The sequence below is a fragment of the Hydractinia symbiolongicarpus genome, chromosome 14 (genome assembly GCF_029227915.1).
Source record: "Hydractinia symbiolongicarpus strain clone_291-10 chromosome 14, HSymV2.1, whole genome shotgun sequence".
NCBI classification, from domain to species: domain Eukaryota; kingdom Metazoa; phylum Cnidaria; class Hydrozoa; order Anthoathecata; family Hydractiniidae; genus Hydractinia; species Hydractinia symbiolongicarpus.
In genome coordinates, this window is record NC_079888.1 from 16444404 (window position 1) to 16460757 (window position 16354).

At 34.6% G+C, this 16354-nt stretch overlaps 3 protein-coding genes and 1 long non-coding RNA gene across 4 annotated transcripts; 1 reads left to right on the top strand and 3 right to left on the bottom strand.

The window, feature by feature from the left end:
* Positions 1 to 1108: 1108 nt before the first annotated feature.
* On the bottom strand, positions 1109 to 2687 carry LOC130626013 (uncharacterized). Its single transcript, XR_008981793.1, has 3 exons — positions 2452 to 2687; positions 1596 to 1727; positions 1109 to 1452 (listed from the first exon to the last, which is right to left on the bottom strand). It is a non-coding gene; the product is annotated as an uncharacterized LOC130626013 (long non-coding RNA).
* Positions 2688 to 5368: 2681 nt separating this feature from the next.
* LOC130625518 (39S ribosomal protein L46, mitochondrial-like) lies at positions 5369 to 16268 on the bottom strand. Its single transcript, XM_057440622.1, has 5 exons — positions 16115 to 16268; positions 8496 to 8778; positions 6712 to 6918; positions 5856 to 5987; positions 5369 to 5712 (listed from the first exon to the last, which is right to left on the bottom strand). Exons 2-5 carry the CDS (start codon positions 8772 to 8774, stop codon positions 5566 to 5568), a joined length of 765 nt encoding a protein of 254 aa, XP_057296605.1. The 5' UTR covers positions 8775 to 8778; positions 16115 to 16268; the 3' UTR covers positions 5369 to 5565.
* Positions 10024 to 10764, top strand: LOC130625229 (P2X purinoceptor 7-like). Its single transcript, XM_057440287.1, has 2 exons — positions 10024 to 10306; positions 10469 to 10764. The coding sequence occupies exons 1-2, from the start codon at positions 10024 to 10026 to the stop codon at positions 10762 to 10764; spliced, it is 579 nt and encodes a 192-aa protein (XP_057296270.1).
* On the bottom strand, positions 10767 to 13888 carry LOC130625517 (uncharacterized). The gene is made up of 3 exons (XM_057440621.1): positions 13352 to 13888; positions 13042 to 13176; positions 10767 to 12814 (listed from the first exon to the last, which is right to left on the bottom strand). Exons 1-3 carry the CDS (start codon positions 13568 to 13570, stop codon positions 10913 to 10915), a joined length of 2256 nt encoding a protein of 751 aa, XP_057296604.1. The 5' UTR covers positions 13571 to 13888; the 3' UTR covers positions 10767 to 10912.
* Positions 16269 to 16354: the final 86 nt, after the last annotated feature.

The window sequence follows — 16354 nt, forward strand, 5'->3', positions numbered from 1 at the left end:
CCCAACCTCGTTCTTAGGCCTTTTTAGCTTATTAAATCTGGTTGGAACCTGAGTTCAGCTTCTGTCCCTGGTAAGTTGACATTTTCGCCTATATGTCTATGCCTTTGTCGAGGTTTTAACAAAAAAGTAATAATAATAAGCGGGTTGACGGTGTGGACGATATTGACTTGAAATCTTCATTAAGTGTCGTCTTTGTGACCCAGAAAAACCATAAACGTGTTGATATGAAACAGAAAGAACACTGTTTTGTAGTTGCATCATTTTCTGTAGGTGTCCGCATCAGAAAGAAAGTTCTCTAAGAGTCGATGTCACTGGCAACCGTTAATTTTTAATTAGAGAGAATATATCAGTATTTTACGGTGATTTTAACTTTTTTAAGAGGATGTTTAAAGGTCTGCTAATAAGGAAAAAAAAGAAAAGAAGTTCCAGAATACTCATTTTGTGCAGAAAAATATGTTCATTAAGCTGCTTGTGCGTTTATTAAAACGTTTTCTGAGACTTTGGCCGGAATTCGACTGGTGTAATTAAAATTAATTTGCTTTGTTGTGAATTTTTAGCTATATATCTTTTATATAGCTAAAAATTCACAAAATATATCTATCTAAAAAGTGTCTTCATTTTGTTACAGTAGCCTAAGAGCAAACTTTATTACGCCTCAAAATTTTTAAGGAGTTTTACAGGATTCTAACAACAATCGTTCATCACTATAATTTATAAGCTATTAATTTTTTTCAAAGAACTATTTTTTATAGATGAAATGTTATAAGTTGCAAATTTTCAGAATTACTTTACCGTTGCTTTAATTTTGACTTAAATCAGGCCTTAGCGACTCGATTCATTCAGACCTTCGCAAAACACCTTAATTTAAAGAAATCTTCTATAAAACTCCTCTAAGATTTTTTAAACTTTCGTTGCACTTTCTTTGGTTAAATGCTTCATTTGTTTAAAAAAAATGTAGCCCAATCTCTTTATTACTTTAAAAACCATCATCTCAAAAAAGATTGAAAATTATAAAATCTCCTCAAATTTGACTTAGAGTGGCAACCCTGGTTCATCAACAGAAGAAATAAAAAACAAATAAACTGACTGAAAGAAAAAAAAACACGACTTTTCATTGTTCTCGAAAATTCATTTATTGATTTATTTCTTACACAGGTAAAAAATAAATTAATAAATACAGATCGTGTATTTTAATCTCCAGACACACCAGATATGTCATTCTACCAAATGTCATTGAGATAGTGGTTTTATTGTCCATGAACACTGATTGTTGTTCTTCTCCAGCATGCATCCAACAGCAGCACGTTAGGCCACGAACGTCCTTACTCTTCGAAAATATTCGTCGCCACATACACCGTGAAGTTCGTCCAGTGTCAACCATTCAAAAGGAGCTTTGCAATCAATCGTGTTTTCCTTGCTAGGAACACGAAGTTGCGCTTTTGTGAAAAACACCTGAAGGAGAATAGTATGTAAAAATGACTGAAAGTTGGACTTGGCAGCCTGAGTAGTAGGGATCATATTGTAATTTGTGAGGATTCGAAAAACTAAATAACAATAAACGAAAACTTTTTTCTCAGTCACAACAAAAATTTTACCTTTGCTCCCTGATAAATTTCCCCTCTTTCCTCGTCTTCTTTAAATCTGATCTTTACAACACCAACTGGTGCATTGCTTAAAAACAAAATGGAAGAATTGATGCCATGTGATTGGAGGAGACGTTCAGATGCCTAAAAACAAAGAAACACAACACTGGCTAACAAATTAATAAAGAGGTCACCGTCAGATTAAGAAAGGAGACCCGTGATTGTTGTACCTTGGCTGCACCGTGCACACATATACACACAGATAAGAAGAATTAATATATAGATATTATCTCTTTAGTAATTATTACAAAGTGGTCTGCAGATGGTACTTGATGTATAAAATGTATACAGATGATTGTAGTGAAATTCAGACTACGTAGCCAATTCCATCAAACTAAAGAAATGACTGGTGACAAAATCCCATGACTCTGTGATTTATGAAATAAAAGCACTCCTTTTGATATAAAAATATATTGAGCCAGTCTTTCTAATCCACACAGCGAATTAGGAACGAGTTGACAAAACAGGAAGGCATGTGACTTCAAGAGAAAATTGTTTTGAGAGAATTGGGATGCTAAATCCAGAATTTATTTAACCCTTGGTCAACAGATAGGTCGATGGTCAAAAATTAGGTAGAAAGTCGTGAGAATTAGGTTGTTGTGAAACGTGCTCCCTCATGTTTTAGAAAAGGTATTGGGCTACTAACAGTACTAAAACATAAAGCATTTAGGCACCACCAATTGCAACTGCAATTTTAAAAAGGTAATTTTCTTTGGCTAAAAAAGCGCCTATTCAAAAAACGGGTGTGTTATTGTAAGGGTTAAAAGAGCTTTTTTTACGAAGTAGTGATAATTTTAATACAACAAACCTCTCTCAAACTCTCATTTGCTTCCAGTGCTGTGTATGGATATAACGAAATTTCCGAATTCAAAAGATGTTTGTCTTTTACAACAAAATGTAGCTCTTTCTCCAGACATCGGTTTAAAGAAGTGCGATTGTCAAGTTGATCATCTTTTGTGTTTCTTGATGCAATAGATAAATTCTTTAAATCTGCTGCCCAAATATCTTCTTGATCCTAAGCACAATTAGAAATGTCAAAAGAAACTAAGTCTAATGGAATTTACGGACAACAAAGGTAAGCCTCGTCTGTTGCAACACATTGACATTAAACATTACTACAAAATACTTCTTCACCCTACAGCATTTAATACATCAAACAAAGAGTCGTTTTCAGTGTAATTACAAACAACTATAGCAGGTTACTTTTAACTTACGACAATTGTTTTATGCTTTTACACTGGGATAGAATTGAGGAGGATAAATGAGAATAAAATGCAGGAACTTCACAGTTTCTGGGTGAGAACTAAGATGTAGATCAATGAAGACTTGGTAGGAGTTGATTATAGACCTGTTGCAGTGAAACTGTTTTAGAACTAACACAATCTAGGTCGTATTTAAAGTTCATTAATACACAGCGTCCATTCAATGCTAGCATCATGAAAAATAAAAGTGAATCACAGTTGGTGATAGTTATGGTGGTGGTGATGGTGATGGGGGTGATGGTGATGATAATTGTGGTGACAGTGAAGATGGTCATGGTGAAGATGGTGATGGTGGTGATTTGTTTATTATCACTATTTTTTTGTTTCCTCCATTAAAACCAAATAGACCAAATATGTATGTACCAAAGAAAAAGAGAAAGTCTTTGGACACATCACTCTGGTGGAATTATAAAGTGTATTAAGCAAAGAAAAATTAATTATGGTTATTAATGAATTATTAGAGAAAGCAGTGTCTGCCACTTTAATAAACATTTTTAAAAAAATTTATTCAACCACATTTCAAGACTGTTAAAGGGCTCTATACAAGTCAGAGAAGACTGTCTACTCCAGTTCTAAAACGACCACCAATGTTGGCCTACCAAAGACCATACCAGTGGATATGGTAAATTATCTAGTAAGTTAAAAGCCCAGCTCCTCAAAAATATTTATTTATAATTTAGGGAGGAAGGAGGGGGGGGGGGAATCCGAATCACCGTCAATTTTCCTTACAAAACTCTGTAATCCGAAAACCTCTATAATCCGAACTAATTTTCAGGACCCTTTCGGATAAATTCTCTCTATAATCCGAATTTATTTCTCACCTTTTCTTTTTACTTTTTTCTCTCTCTTACCCGAATTAGAGAGACTTTCTACTATCCGAATCTCTCTGTAATCCGAATAGAAAGTTATCCCCCCTTGAGATTCGGAGTAGAGAGAGACAACTGTAGAACTTATTACTATATATTTTTAACTTCAAAAAACGTAAATGTACGTCGATGTAATTTAAATAATTTGTATTTTTGAAAAGATGATCGTGCTTTTTTTGTGGTGTTTCATGTTGGGTCACATATGAAGTACTGACGCATGATAAGGACCAACGCCAGAAAGGTTTAAAGCAAAGACGTAAAAATACCAGGAAAGGCGGGATATAGATAAAAACTTTGTCATTTTTTTCTCAACGATGGAGAGGGCGGTGCGTCCGAATAACATAGCCTCGTTTCCAGTTACTATAGGTTGCCTGACACAAAAGTTAGTTCGAGATTTCTCACTAAAATCTTGACGTCGCTTTTATGCTTATAAAAAAAAGCGAATTTGTTTTTGATAAATAATTGAAATAAGGAAATAGTGGGTTTAATCCCAACCTCGTTCTTAGGCCTTTTTAGCTTATTAAATCTGGTTGGAACCTGAGTTCAGCTTCTGTCCCTGGTAAGTTGACATTTTCGCCTATATGTCTATGCCTTTGTCGAGGTTTTAACAAAAAAGTAATAATAATAAGCGGGTTGACGGTGTGGACGATATTGACTTGAAATCTTCATTAAGTGTCGTCTTTGTGACCCAGAAAAACCATAAACGTGTTGATATGAAACAGAAAGAACACTGTTTTGTAGTTGCATCATTTTCTGTAGGTGTCCGCATCAGAAAGAAAGTTCTCTAAGAGTCGATGTCACTGGCAACCGTTAATTTTTAATTAGAGAGAATATATCAGTATTTTACGGTGATTTTAACTTTTTTAGGAGGATGTTTAAAGGTCTGCTAATAAGGAAAAAAAAGAAAAGAAGTTCCAGAATACTCATTTTGTGCAGAAAAATATGTTCATTAAGCTGCTTGTGCGTTTATTAAAACGTTTTCTGAGACTTTGGCCGGAATTCGACTGGTGTAATTAAAATTAATTTGCTTTGTTGTGAATTTTTAGCTATATATCTTTTATATAGCTAAAAATTCACAAAATATATCTATCTAAAAAGTGTCTCCATTTTGTTACAGTAGCCTAAGAGCAAACTTTATTACGCCTCAAAATTTTTAAGGAGTTTTACAGGATTCTAACAACAATCGTTCATCACTATAATTTATAAGCTATTAATTTTTTTCAAAGAACTATTTTTTATAGATGAAATGTTATAAGTTGCAAATTTTCAGAATTACTTTACCGTTGCTTTAATTTTGACTTAAATCAGGCCTTAGCGACTCGATTCATTCAGACCTTCGCAAAACACCTTAATTTAAAGAAATCTTCTATAAAACTCCTCTAAGATTTTTTAAACTTTCGTTGCACTTTCTTTGGTTAAATGCTTCATTTGTTTAAAAAAAATGTAGCCCAATCTCTTTATTACTTTAAAAACCATCATCTCAAAAAAGATTGAAAATTATAAAATCTCCTCAAATTTGACTTAGAGTGGCAACCCTGGTTCATCAACAGAAGAAATAAAAAACAAATAAACTGACTGAAAGAAAAAAAAACACGACTTTTCATTGTTCTCGAAAATTCATTTATTGATTTATTTCTTACACAGGTAAAAAATAAATTAATAAATACAGATCGTGTATTTTAATCTCCAGACACACCAGATATGTCATTCTACCAAATGTCATTGAGATAGTGGTTTTATTGTCCATGAACACTGATTGTTGTTCTTCTCCAGCATGCATCCAACAGCAGCACGTTAGGCCACGAACGTCCTTACTCTTCGAAAATATTCGTCGCCACATACACCGTGAAGTTCGTCCAGTGTCAACCATTCAAAAGGAGCTTTGCAATCAATCGTGTTTTCCTTGCTAGGAACACGAAGTTGCGCTTTTGTGAAAAACACCTGAAGGAGAATAGTATGTAAAAATGACTGAAAGTTGGACTTGGCAGCCTGAGTAGTAGGGATCATATTGTAATTTGTGAGGATTCGAAAAACTAAATAACAATAAACGAAAACTTTTTTCTCAGTCACAACAAAAATTTTACCTTTGCTCCCTGATAAATTTCCCCTCTTTCCTCGTCTTCTTTAAATCTGATCTTTACAACACCAACTGGTGCATTGCTTAAAAACAAAATGGAAGAATTGATGCCATGTGATTGGAGGAGACGTTCAGATGCCTAAAAACAAAGAAACACAACACTGGCTAACAAATTAATAAAGAGGTCACCGTCAGATTAAGAAAGGAGACCCGTGATTGTTGTACCTTGGCTGCACCGTGCACACATATACACACAGATAAGAAGAATTAATATATAGATATTATCTCTTTAGTAATTATTACAAAGTGGTCTGCAGATGGTACTTGATGTATAAAATGTATACAGATGATTGTAGTGAAATTCAGACTACGTAGCCAATTCCATCAAACTAAAGAAATGACTGGTGACAAAATCCCATGACTCTGTGATTTATGAAATAAAAGCACTCCTTTTGATATAAAAATATATTGAGCCAGTCTTTCTAATCCACACAGCGAATTAGGAACGAGTTGACAAAACAGGAAGGCATGTGACTTCAAGAGAAAATTGTTTTGAGAGAATTGGGATGCTAAATCCAGAATTTATTTAACCCTTGGTCAACAGATAGGTCGATGGTCAAAAATTAGGTAGAAAGTCGTGAGAATTAGGTTGTTGTGAAACGTGCTCCCTCATGTTTTAGAAAAGGTATTGGGCTACTAACAGTACTAAAACATAAAGCATTTAGGCACCACCAATTGCAACTGCAATTTTAAAAAGGTAATTTTCTTTGGCTAAAAAAGCGCCTATTCAAAAAACGGGTGTGTTATTGTAAGGGTTAAAAGAGCTTTTTTTACGAAGTAGTGATAATTTTAATACAACAAACCTCTCTCAAACTCTCATTTGCTTCCAGTGCTGTGTATGGATATAACGAAATTTCCGAATTCAAAAGATGTTTGTCTTTTACAACAAAATGTAGCTCTTTCTCCAGACATCGGTTTAAAGAAGTGCGATTGTCAAGTTGATCATCTTTTGTGTTTCTTGATGCAATAGATAAATTCTTTAAATCTGCTGCCCAAATATCTTCTTGATCCTAAGCACAATTAGAAATGTCAAAAGAAACTAAGTCTAATGGAATTTACGGACAACAAAGGTAAGCCTCGTCTGTTGCAACACATTGACATTAAACATTACTACAAAATACTTCTTCACCCTACAGCATTTAATACATCAAACAAAGAGTCGTTTTCAGTGTAATTACAAACAACTATAGCAGGTTACTTTTAACTTACGACAATTGTTTTATGCTTTTACACTGGGATAGAATTGAGGAGGATAAATGAGAATAAAATGCAGGAACTTCACAGTTTCTGGGTGAGAACTAAGATGTAGATCAATGAAGACTTGGTAGGAGTTGATTATAGACCTGTTGCAGTGAAACTGTTTTAGAACTAACACAATCTAGGTCGTATTTAAAGTTCATTAATACACAGCGTCCATTCAATGCTAGCATCATGAAAAATAAAAGTGAATCACAGTTGGTGATAGTTATGGTGGTGGTGATGGTGATGGGGGTGATGGTGATGATAATTGTGGTGACAGTGAAGATGGTCATGGTGAAGATGGTGATGGTGGTGATTTGTTTATTATCACTATTTTTTTGTTTCCTCCATAAAAACCAAATAGACCAAATATGTATGTACCAAAGAAAAAGAGAAAGTCTTTGGACACATCACTCTGGTGGAATTATAAAGTGTATTAAGCAAAGAAAAATTAATTATGGTTATTAATGAATTATTAGAGAAAGCAGTGTCTGCCACTTTAATAAACATTTTTAAAAAAATTTATTCAACCACATTTCAAGACTGTTAAAGGGCTCTATACAAGTCAGAGAAGACTGTCTACTCCAGTTCTAAAACGACCACCAATGTTGGCCTACCAAAGACCATACCAGTGGATATGGTAAATTATCTAGTAAGTTAAAAGCCCAGCTCCTCAAAAATATTTATTTATAATTTAGGGAGGAAGGAGGGGGGGGGGGGGGTATTTTAAAATAACTTGCTAAAAGAAGATAAAAATTTTTTAAAAAAAATTATTGCTAATGCTGATTACTTCTCTTGCATTCTGTTGTTGACATGGCTTCCTTTAAGTAACATCTCAATCTTATTTTAAAATAAGTTTAGTTCCATGAGTTTGTTTTTTGTTTGTTATGCTGCACTAGTCTTTTGTTTGCTCAATTAAGTTCTAGCGTTGTTTCTTGCTACTAGCTACTTATTTCTAGCCATTTTCTGGATTTGTTTTTTTGTCTTAGTCATTTTTATTCATGATCTAGATGCTGTGTGGTATTCGTGTTAAAATTTCTGTGTTGTATGTTGTTGGCCTATTGCACACATGCGTTTGTTCCTATTTATATGTATTTGAATTATTTTTCAAATATTATTTTTGATTTCTAGCCGTTTGAAATAAATCTATTTTTATTAAACTCGTCCGGCTCAAATATGGAAAATTTATAAATATTTGAAATCCAAATTATCCAATGTGTATGCCACAGATCAATATTATTAACACTATTAACACAGATCAATATTATTAACACCTAAACTTACTTTTTATCTAGAGATTACTCGAAATTTAGAGGTTTCCTAAATGACTAATAATATAAATATGTACCTGCATTGAAGCCAACTCTCTTGTTGCTTGCACAGCATCAACAGTTTCTTCATCTCCATGATTTGTTTTTGATACTTTTAGTGTATCAGCCTTAAGCACATTCTTCCTGTATTCATAGTCATTGTAAACAGAGTTTCTAAGCTCCAAATCCTCCTGAAATGCTGCAAAACGCTGCTCAATTTCATTTAGTTCTTTACTAATAACATTCATCCGAGTTAAACATACGGATACCAACAGTTTCCATGGTTTATGATAATGCTGCTGAATTGCTTGTGCCATCAATCTAAAGATAAAACAAGAATATATTTTTACAATATATAATAAAATACATGTTAGTGCTGATTACTTCTGTCAAAACTAGCTTTTTTTCTATCATTGTCATGGTTTCTCTTTAAGATAGTGAAATCTTAATTGTATTTTAAATTGTAACTAATAATGTATTCCCATGATATTATCTGTTATTTGTTTATGATGCATTAGTTTTTTGAATTTATATCTGTTCAGTGTCATTAATTTTCTTGGATATATATTTCATTGCGTTATACAAGGTTTGTGTGTGCATGACACATGATGTTTGGCTGTACGCAATAGTGACTTCTAGTAAGTTCTTTTATGTTTGTATGTTAGGTGCAGCGGTTTGTTTGTGGTTTATATTGTATGTTGCCTATTGGGGGCAGGCGTTTGTTTGTGACTTCTGTTGCTGGTTGCTTACTCAGCTCAAGGCACGTTTGTATTTTGTGGAATATAGCTTATTTTTCGTAATTTATTTTGTAAATACCTTCTTATTTGGGTTTCTATCCGTTGAAAATATGTTTACAATGCGTCTAAAAATTTGTGATAGCCTTTGTGTCCCATGCTCACAACGCATGATACCAAAAATAAAACAGTTTACCAGACACACACAGAAAAATTGCTTTGCTTTGATTGGAACATTAACATTAAAAAAAATGTTGACAGTGAGAATATTCAATTGAATGCACTTATCTTGGAAAAGTAGACAAATTGAAATGAAAACAAACAGTTTGTTGTAGAAGTTGCATACCAGCTGCTCAATTTTTTGCTCAGATTGCCGCCACAAAATATGGTTTTAATGACCATTCCATATTAACACTATATATATATTTTTTTTTAGTATATATATATATTTTTTATATATATTTTTAGTATATATATGTATAAGTATATATTTTTAAAATATATACTATATCTTAAAAATCAGAAAAAAGCTATACCTTGGCTGGACGTGTCCTATTTTACAAACCCTTAGTTAAAGGGGAAGTTCGGTAAATTTTCAAAATTTTTAAAATCACAATATTACATGTCTGTATAACAGCCAAAAAAAATTTTTCAGCTAAAAAGTTCTAAAAGTCATGAAAAAAGCAATTTTGCCTCATATCATTTCTACTTTCACTTCATGATATATTTCCGCAACGAGTAGTCTGGACACTAATATTCTTCTGACGTCATTCGTGACAACAACATTCGGCGCGTTACTTTCTTGCAGTAGTAAACTTATCTTGAAGTAGTTATGTCATCTTCCTCTTCTGATGTAAGCGATGTTGAATTTAATGAAGATGAAGAGTTTGGTTTATCTCCTTTCATGTTCGAACCGGAACGGAGTCAAAGTGAAGTGGCTGCAGCTTTAGAAGCTTTAGGAAACAACGTTGGTGCTAAAAACTGCAATGTTGAAGCTGGAAATCGTGTTGGAAATGTTGAGTGGTGCCAGTGCAAAAAGTGTAAAATTATGGTCACTGAAACGGAAAGTTTATGTTGTCGTGATAATAATGATATTCCGGACGGTCATTTTCAAGGTTTCTGTTGATTAAAATATCTTCTTATCGTGTATTTTACTTCCTTGTTTGCTACATCAATCACTTTCTGTTCTGTCACAACAAAGTTTTAGAAAGCTAAACGTTGTTTATTTACACACGGGGGTACGCCTTTTTAAAGATCTTTTTTCTTTTTTCGCTTAGGTCATACGTGTGTTACAAATTCGGATGAATTCAAAATGGTTTGTTTGCCGGAACCCGTGTTACGGACAGCACTAGGTGCTATTCACAACATGAGAGGGATTCGTCATAAACTTTGCAACAGATCATATTGGTTTGCTGCTTATAAACAATATATATGGTGGGTGTATGGAAGACTGGGCATAGGTTATCGAAAGCCTATACCATCATGTGTTGTGTGGGTAATCCGTAATGAATACCCGCAGCCCGATGGGGTATACGTGCCATACACAGAATCAGGAATGGATTTGGACACATAAAATGTATAAGAACATGTATAATTGTAAAGATGATGAATGAAATTTTTACAATATATGTTTTTAAAATATAACAAATGTCCCCCGGAATTGTAAAATAAGCGTTTCTTGATGTAATGCTAAATATCATTTATAAACCTGGGGGTTACTTTTAGGTAAATCTTGAACGCATATTCGAGACAACAACTTCCTTCCCAGGGTTTATTTTTAATGCAATATTTCTGGGTGTTTCAGGCAACTTAAAAAATATAGGAGCTTTGATTTTTTGAACCAAATCAAACACTTCCTTCATCAAGTCCTCTTGGTATTTCTTTTCTTTCGGATCCATTACTTTTTTTGCCACCCACTCCTTCGTAATTTTGGTGAAAGAAACTTTGAACTTCAACCTCCCATCGGATGTAGTGGCTTGTTGTCGTTCTACACCCGAGTTGTGGTCAAGCACAGCTAGTTGCGTCCTAGCAACCATCCCAGCGTACGAGAATGCTAAGCGTTTGGGACAGTACTTATTCAACAGGGAATGGTAAACCTGGAGCTGTCCAGTGTGCTTGAAATCAGCTACGTGTTTTAAATCGTTTAGTAGCTGTTTTTCATTAACAATTTTCTCCAGGGCGATGTAAGCAGGGCTTTCTTCAGTTAACCACTTCTTCTGAGCTTGTTGTAGCAGGGTAAGTTCTTCATGAGCACATTTATGATATAGCGTATTATTTACCCAATAATGTACCCCACGGATATGACAGAGTAAACTCTGCCACTTTTCCTTCAATAATATTGGATCTCCTTCGCAAGTCGAACAAGCCCACCAGAAGTGGTTTATGATAGACTTCATCCAGTCATTCAAGTCACGACAGCTCTTTTTTTTTGCAACTTTCAAAATCTTTTTTTTGATATTTTTTGTCATGTGCCACACATCAAACTGGTGCGATATATGTTCATGTTCGGTGCGCATAAACTTTCGTATCTGGCTATGTCTGTCGGTAACTAGTGTGTCCACTATTACGCCAGCTTCGTCGATAAATTCCAAGCACTCAGCAAGTCCATGTTTTTCCATGCGTGCCGAGTTTCCTGCTAAACGAACGTGTGAAATAAAAAAGTTCACCACCTCATTTGTCATGGCGTCCATGAGGCTGTATGTACCATATTTAGCACTAAATCCAGGTGAGTCACAGCGACCATCTCCAATTAAATCGACACCCTCAAGCGCAACGAGTCTAACAAGTGTGGCTTCCTGATAATGCGTAAAAATGCTATTTATGGCTGGGAATAAAAATCTTCGCTGAAGTTCATGGAACTGCGACCTACTTATAAAGTTAACATTGGCAGTTTCAAATGCTTCTTTCACACCTTGAAATGTTAATCCGTTGAACAATATTCCAGCAGACAGCCTTACCGTTCCTTCCGCAATTCGATTTAAGTAAGGTTGTGATCTCCAAGTCACTTCGTGGTTACCGGCGCAAACCAATTTCACAATAAGCATACTACCCTTAGTTATATGTTTTTTGATAGTAGCTTTCTCACCGCATTCAAAGCAGAATTTGAAGAGCGACTTAAGCATTTCAAAGTACACTAGAAACATTGTTGAAGGTGCAATCGACTGCGTACCTTCCCTAACATCGACATCTTGCTCATTAACATCACTATCAGCCGTATCGGCACTACTATCGACCGTATCAACATCGCTACTGACATTGAAAGATGCATCCGGATCAGCGCGATCTTCTACTTCACTTGCGCAAAATGAAGAGCAATCTCCAATTTCATCTCCCTCTTTCGCAATAAGGTTGACTGTGGAAACGCTAGCATATTGAGTTAATATAACAGTTTGCGTGTTCGTCGAAGACAAAGTTGGACTCATCTGAGTAGACATTGATTTGCATAACACAGCAGGAACCATAGTGCTCTTTGTTCGCATTGGTGTAGCACAGCTAACTTCTTTGTTGATCATGACGACATCAACAGTTTGCGTAATAGCATCCTTAAAAAGGGGCTCAAGTTCTAGGGAAGGTGCTTCCGGGCCACCTGAGTTTTCTTCTGCCGTACAAGCTTCATCCACAATCTAAAGTTATGAACACATTAAGAAATTTTTTATTCCTTAAAAGAACAAATATTTTTTCCAACTCCAAGATTTTTAAATCTGATCATTTTTTTGGAAGAGCACATAAAAAAGACATTCGAGGCTGAAAAAGTGTAAAAAAAAAGAACAACCAGACTGAGGTAAAATTTAAATGTTCTTATAAAAAACGTGTAAAAATATGTTTAACCACGATTGGCCTGCTGGGTTACCTGGCGTTTTGTTTTTCTTTCGTTTCTTGCAATGGATGCAGAACGCTTTGCAGGTAGCGGTTTCGAGAATGAAAATACCGATGGAATAGCGTTTGGTAATAATATAAACTTTCTCACAGAGCCACAGAGCTCCGCCTAAATAATAAAATTTAAAAATGTATTTTTACCCCCTGGTTATTTATGGACAAAAAGATCAAAAGACAGGTGTTCAGAAAATTATTGAAGGTGAATACAGTTTCGCAACAAGCTTATTTACAAAAGAAATAATGTGAAAAGAAGTCAAGAAAAATTTAAGAAGTGCAAGAAATACCTTGAGATCGCGTTGAAAACATTCGGACGTGAAATGCATACCACAAAGAACGAAATTCGTGTCTGCTGGATATGGTGGATCTCGCTTCATAGCTGCTAGCCATTTCTTACGACGTTGTTTATTTTCTTTTTCGGTGGGAACGTTATGCCACCCTTTTACATCAGCTACCGATTTTTTGGTGGAAGAGTTACCACAATTTAAAGCACCACAAGTAACCATGATAACAGTAAAATCAATGGTACATTTATGACTTGTTTGAAGTGGTGTAATCGACAACTGAAGTATTCCGGCGTGCAGAAAGCTGTTGTCATAAAATACGTCACGATAAACATTAGAGCCCAGACCTCGATGATAACAACAAAAAGATGGCGTCGTTTGAAAAAAAACAGTAACAATCCTAAACTTTGATAGACATTTATATCATTTGTAATACGAATTTTTAAAAAAGATTTTGCAGAAATTAATAACACGATGGTGTTTATTCAACACACAAATTTTGAAAAATGACCGGACTTCCCCTTTAATTAGACATGGTTTTATCAACAAATCTAAATTTTAAGTTATATACTTCTTCTATTAAAATATAAAACCTGATGCAGCCCATGGAACAAAAGCTGTATATATACTGTTTAAGGTATAACACAGCATATTTACACTTTGATTATCTTATTTAAGCTTCATTAGAAGTTTAATTTAAAGGTAGCATACTAACTATGCTGTAACCAGTATAGCACTGTAGTCTAATCAGGTAAGTATTACCTGATCAGATAACATTACCCAATCGAGTGAGTCTGCAACTTCCCGATGAGAAAGATGTGCCTCAATCAGGTGAGTATTTTTCTGCTTCGAATAGGGGTAAACTGCATTCTGATTATTGTTTACATGGAAGTAATAATAATTTTTGCAATAATTCACCAAGCAAAAAAAATTGCTGCGCCGTTCCGGGGCTACATGGATGGTTACTTGAATTGGATTGCCAGCACGGTATGTACTCTTCTTGCTTGTGCTTTTTCAACCCTTAATATTAGAGTTGACTATGGTTATAATCTTTATGCTTTCTTTTTTCACACAACTCCCCTTCCACAAACATACAAAATGTCGAAACATGTGAAAAGGAAATGTTATGGATCCTTGTTATCCCATATGAAGTAATTTCTAACTGTATGATGTCATTTACAATGTATAGTGTCGGAGACTGCATATATACAGACTGTTCTTTGTATATATAAGGCACGGAGTGAATTGTATATAGCCTCTTTGTATTTAACTATTACATGAGACACAGGCGTTATTTCTTGTCCTGCTGGTATCTCTAACAATGTATATAGTAAGTTGTACCAGGATTGCAGTAAAATGTTCCATGACTTAACCAATTGGGTAATTTTATCCAATTGGGTAATTTTACCTGATCAAGTAACTTTTACCCAATTGGTACTGGTAACAGCATGTACTGGTAACAGCATGGACTGGTAACAGCATGGACTGGTAACAAAATTATTTAGGTGCAAGGAGCAAAAAAGTTGCTAAATCTTTTTCTAATTTTTCTGTGATTAAATTAACAGCCATTACTGAGATCAGATTCTGTGAATGATGCATTGCAACAAAGGATTATGGTAGAAAAATTCATTGCTACCAGAATCATTTTTTTTAGTATTTTGTCGGTGCTGGCAGAATAAGTTACCAAATTAGCCGGACGGTACCGGCAGAATATACATTCCGTATTTAAAAACAGGAAACTACTAAATAAATGACTTGCTATAAACTTTGTTTACATTTTTTTTGGCAGGTAAATAGTATTTTAACTAATCAAATCTTCTAAAAAGAGTAATTAGCCAATTGAATTGCTTTATTTTGCCTAGCAAAAAAATAGAAACAAAAATTTATCAAGATAGCTAGTCATCCAGAATCTGTCTTTTGTTTTTTTGTAGAAATAGGGGAACAGATCTTTTTAGCCCCACAGCCACATAGCTGACCTGAATAAAGTTGAAACGAGAACATCATTTGGGCCCCAACAGTCAGGGTAAACACTTAATTAGGCGGCTAATTAGGGCATACCACCTATTTAGGTAACTCATTGTAGCCTAGTTAGGCCATATGTAACCTAGTTAAGACATTACAATATTTAATGGCTTTTCACACATTCCTAAGAAAAAATCGAAAAAAATCTTTGTTCAGAATGGATAGTCTACGCAACCATGATTCCAAAATTGTCACTTGTGCCTCGATATGTACGCGCGCAAGTAAGAATTATGTTAAAATGAAATATATAACCTAATTAGGTTAAGTGTCGCCTATTTAGGTGAACACTGCCACCTTTTCGTCTGCCATATTTACTTTTTTCCTGCGGCGTGAATGGCTGAAATCCATTATTTAAAACAACAAATAGTGCCACACAAGGTTTGGGCCATAAGTTACCAATGCGCGATGCAAATAAGACGATAATTGGTCAAAACTATCTGCAAAGTGGACAGATTTGATTCACATAAATATTGTATTGCAAAACGCAATGATTTCGACGTATTTACAACAGAAAGTTTATGTTCGCCTAGTTAGACTATGGGTAGCCTAATTAAACTACATCACATTGCCTACGACTCGCCTCATTAGGTCATGCTGCCTAATTAGGTGTTTACCCTGACTGTCCAATAAAAACGTTTTTTTATAAACCTAGCTAGCTTGGCAAACGCAAATCTATAACTCCTATCGTTACAATAAATTTAAGATATAACCATATACATTTGTACCATTCAAAAAAACTTATACCTAGGTATATCTCCTGTGCTCTGCTCAAAATTCTTGAAATTACAAAATTAGCTATCCATGCTGAAAATGTCGGCCATTATTTCTCCCACTTTCGTTTTCGATTTGCGCATGTATAAACCCTCCTTACAACCACTTATAAAAAGCCAAATGGTCTTACATGCTACTTCATACCTTCACACCACAATTGCAATATGGTAACCCAAGTTGTCAAAGAATGTAAACAATCCGCTGAGTGATTTT

Bases quoted from the DNA above. Each gene is read 5' to 3' on its own strand.
- LOC130625229 (XM_057440287.1), top strand. From the start codon at position 10,024: ATGTCATCTTCCTCTTCTGATGTAAGCGATGTTGAATTTAATGAAGAT. The intron at 10,307-10,468 runs GTTTCTGTTGAT...TTTTTCGCTTAG, and splicing joins TCCGGACGGTCATTTTCAAG to GTCATACGTGTGTTACAAAT.
- LOC130625518 (XM_057440622.1), bottom strand. From the start codon at position 8,774: ATGGCACAAGCAATTCAGCAGCATTATCATAAACCATGGAAACTGTTG. The intron at 6,919-8,495 runs GTACATATTTAT...AATTGTGCTTAG, and splicing joins GAGAGTTGGCTTCAATGCAG to GATCAAGAAGATATTTGGGC. The intron at 5,988-6,711 runs GTTTGTTGTATT...CTTTGTTTTTAG, and splicing joins CAAATGAGAGTTTGAGAGAG to GCATCTGAACGTCTCCTCCA.
- LOC130625517 (XM_057440621.1), bottom strand. From the start codon at position 13,570: ATGGTTACTTGTGGTGCTTTAAATTGTGGTAACTCTTCCACCAAAAAA. The intron at 13,177-13,351 runs GTATTTCTTGCA...TTTATTATTTAG, and splicing joins GTTTTCAACGCGATCTCAAG to GCGGAGCTCTGTGGCTCTGT. The intron at 12,815-13,041 runs GTAACCCAGCAG...TCATAACTTTAG, and splicing joins AAAGAAAAACAAAACGCCAG to ATTGTGGATGAAGCTTGTAC.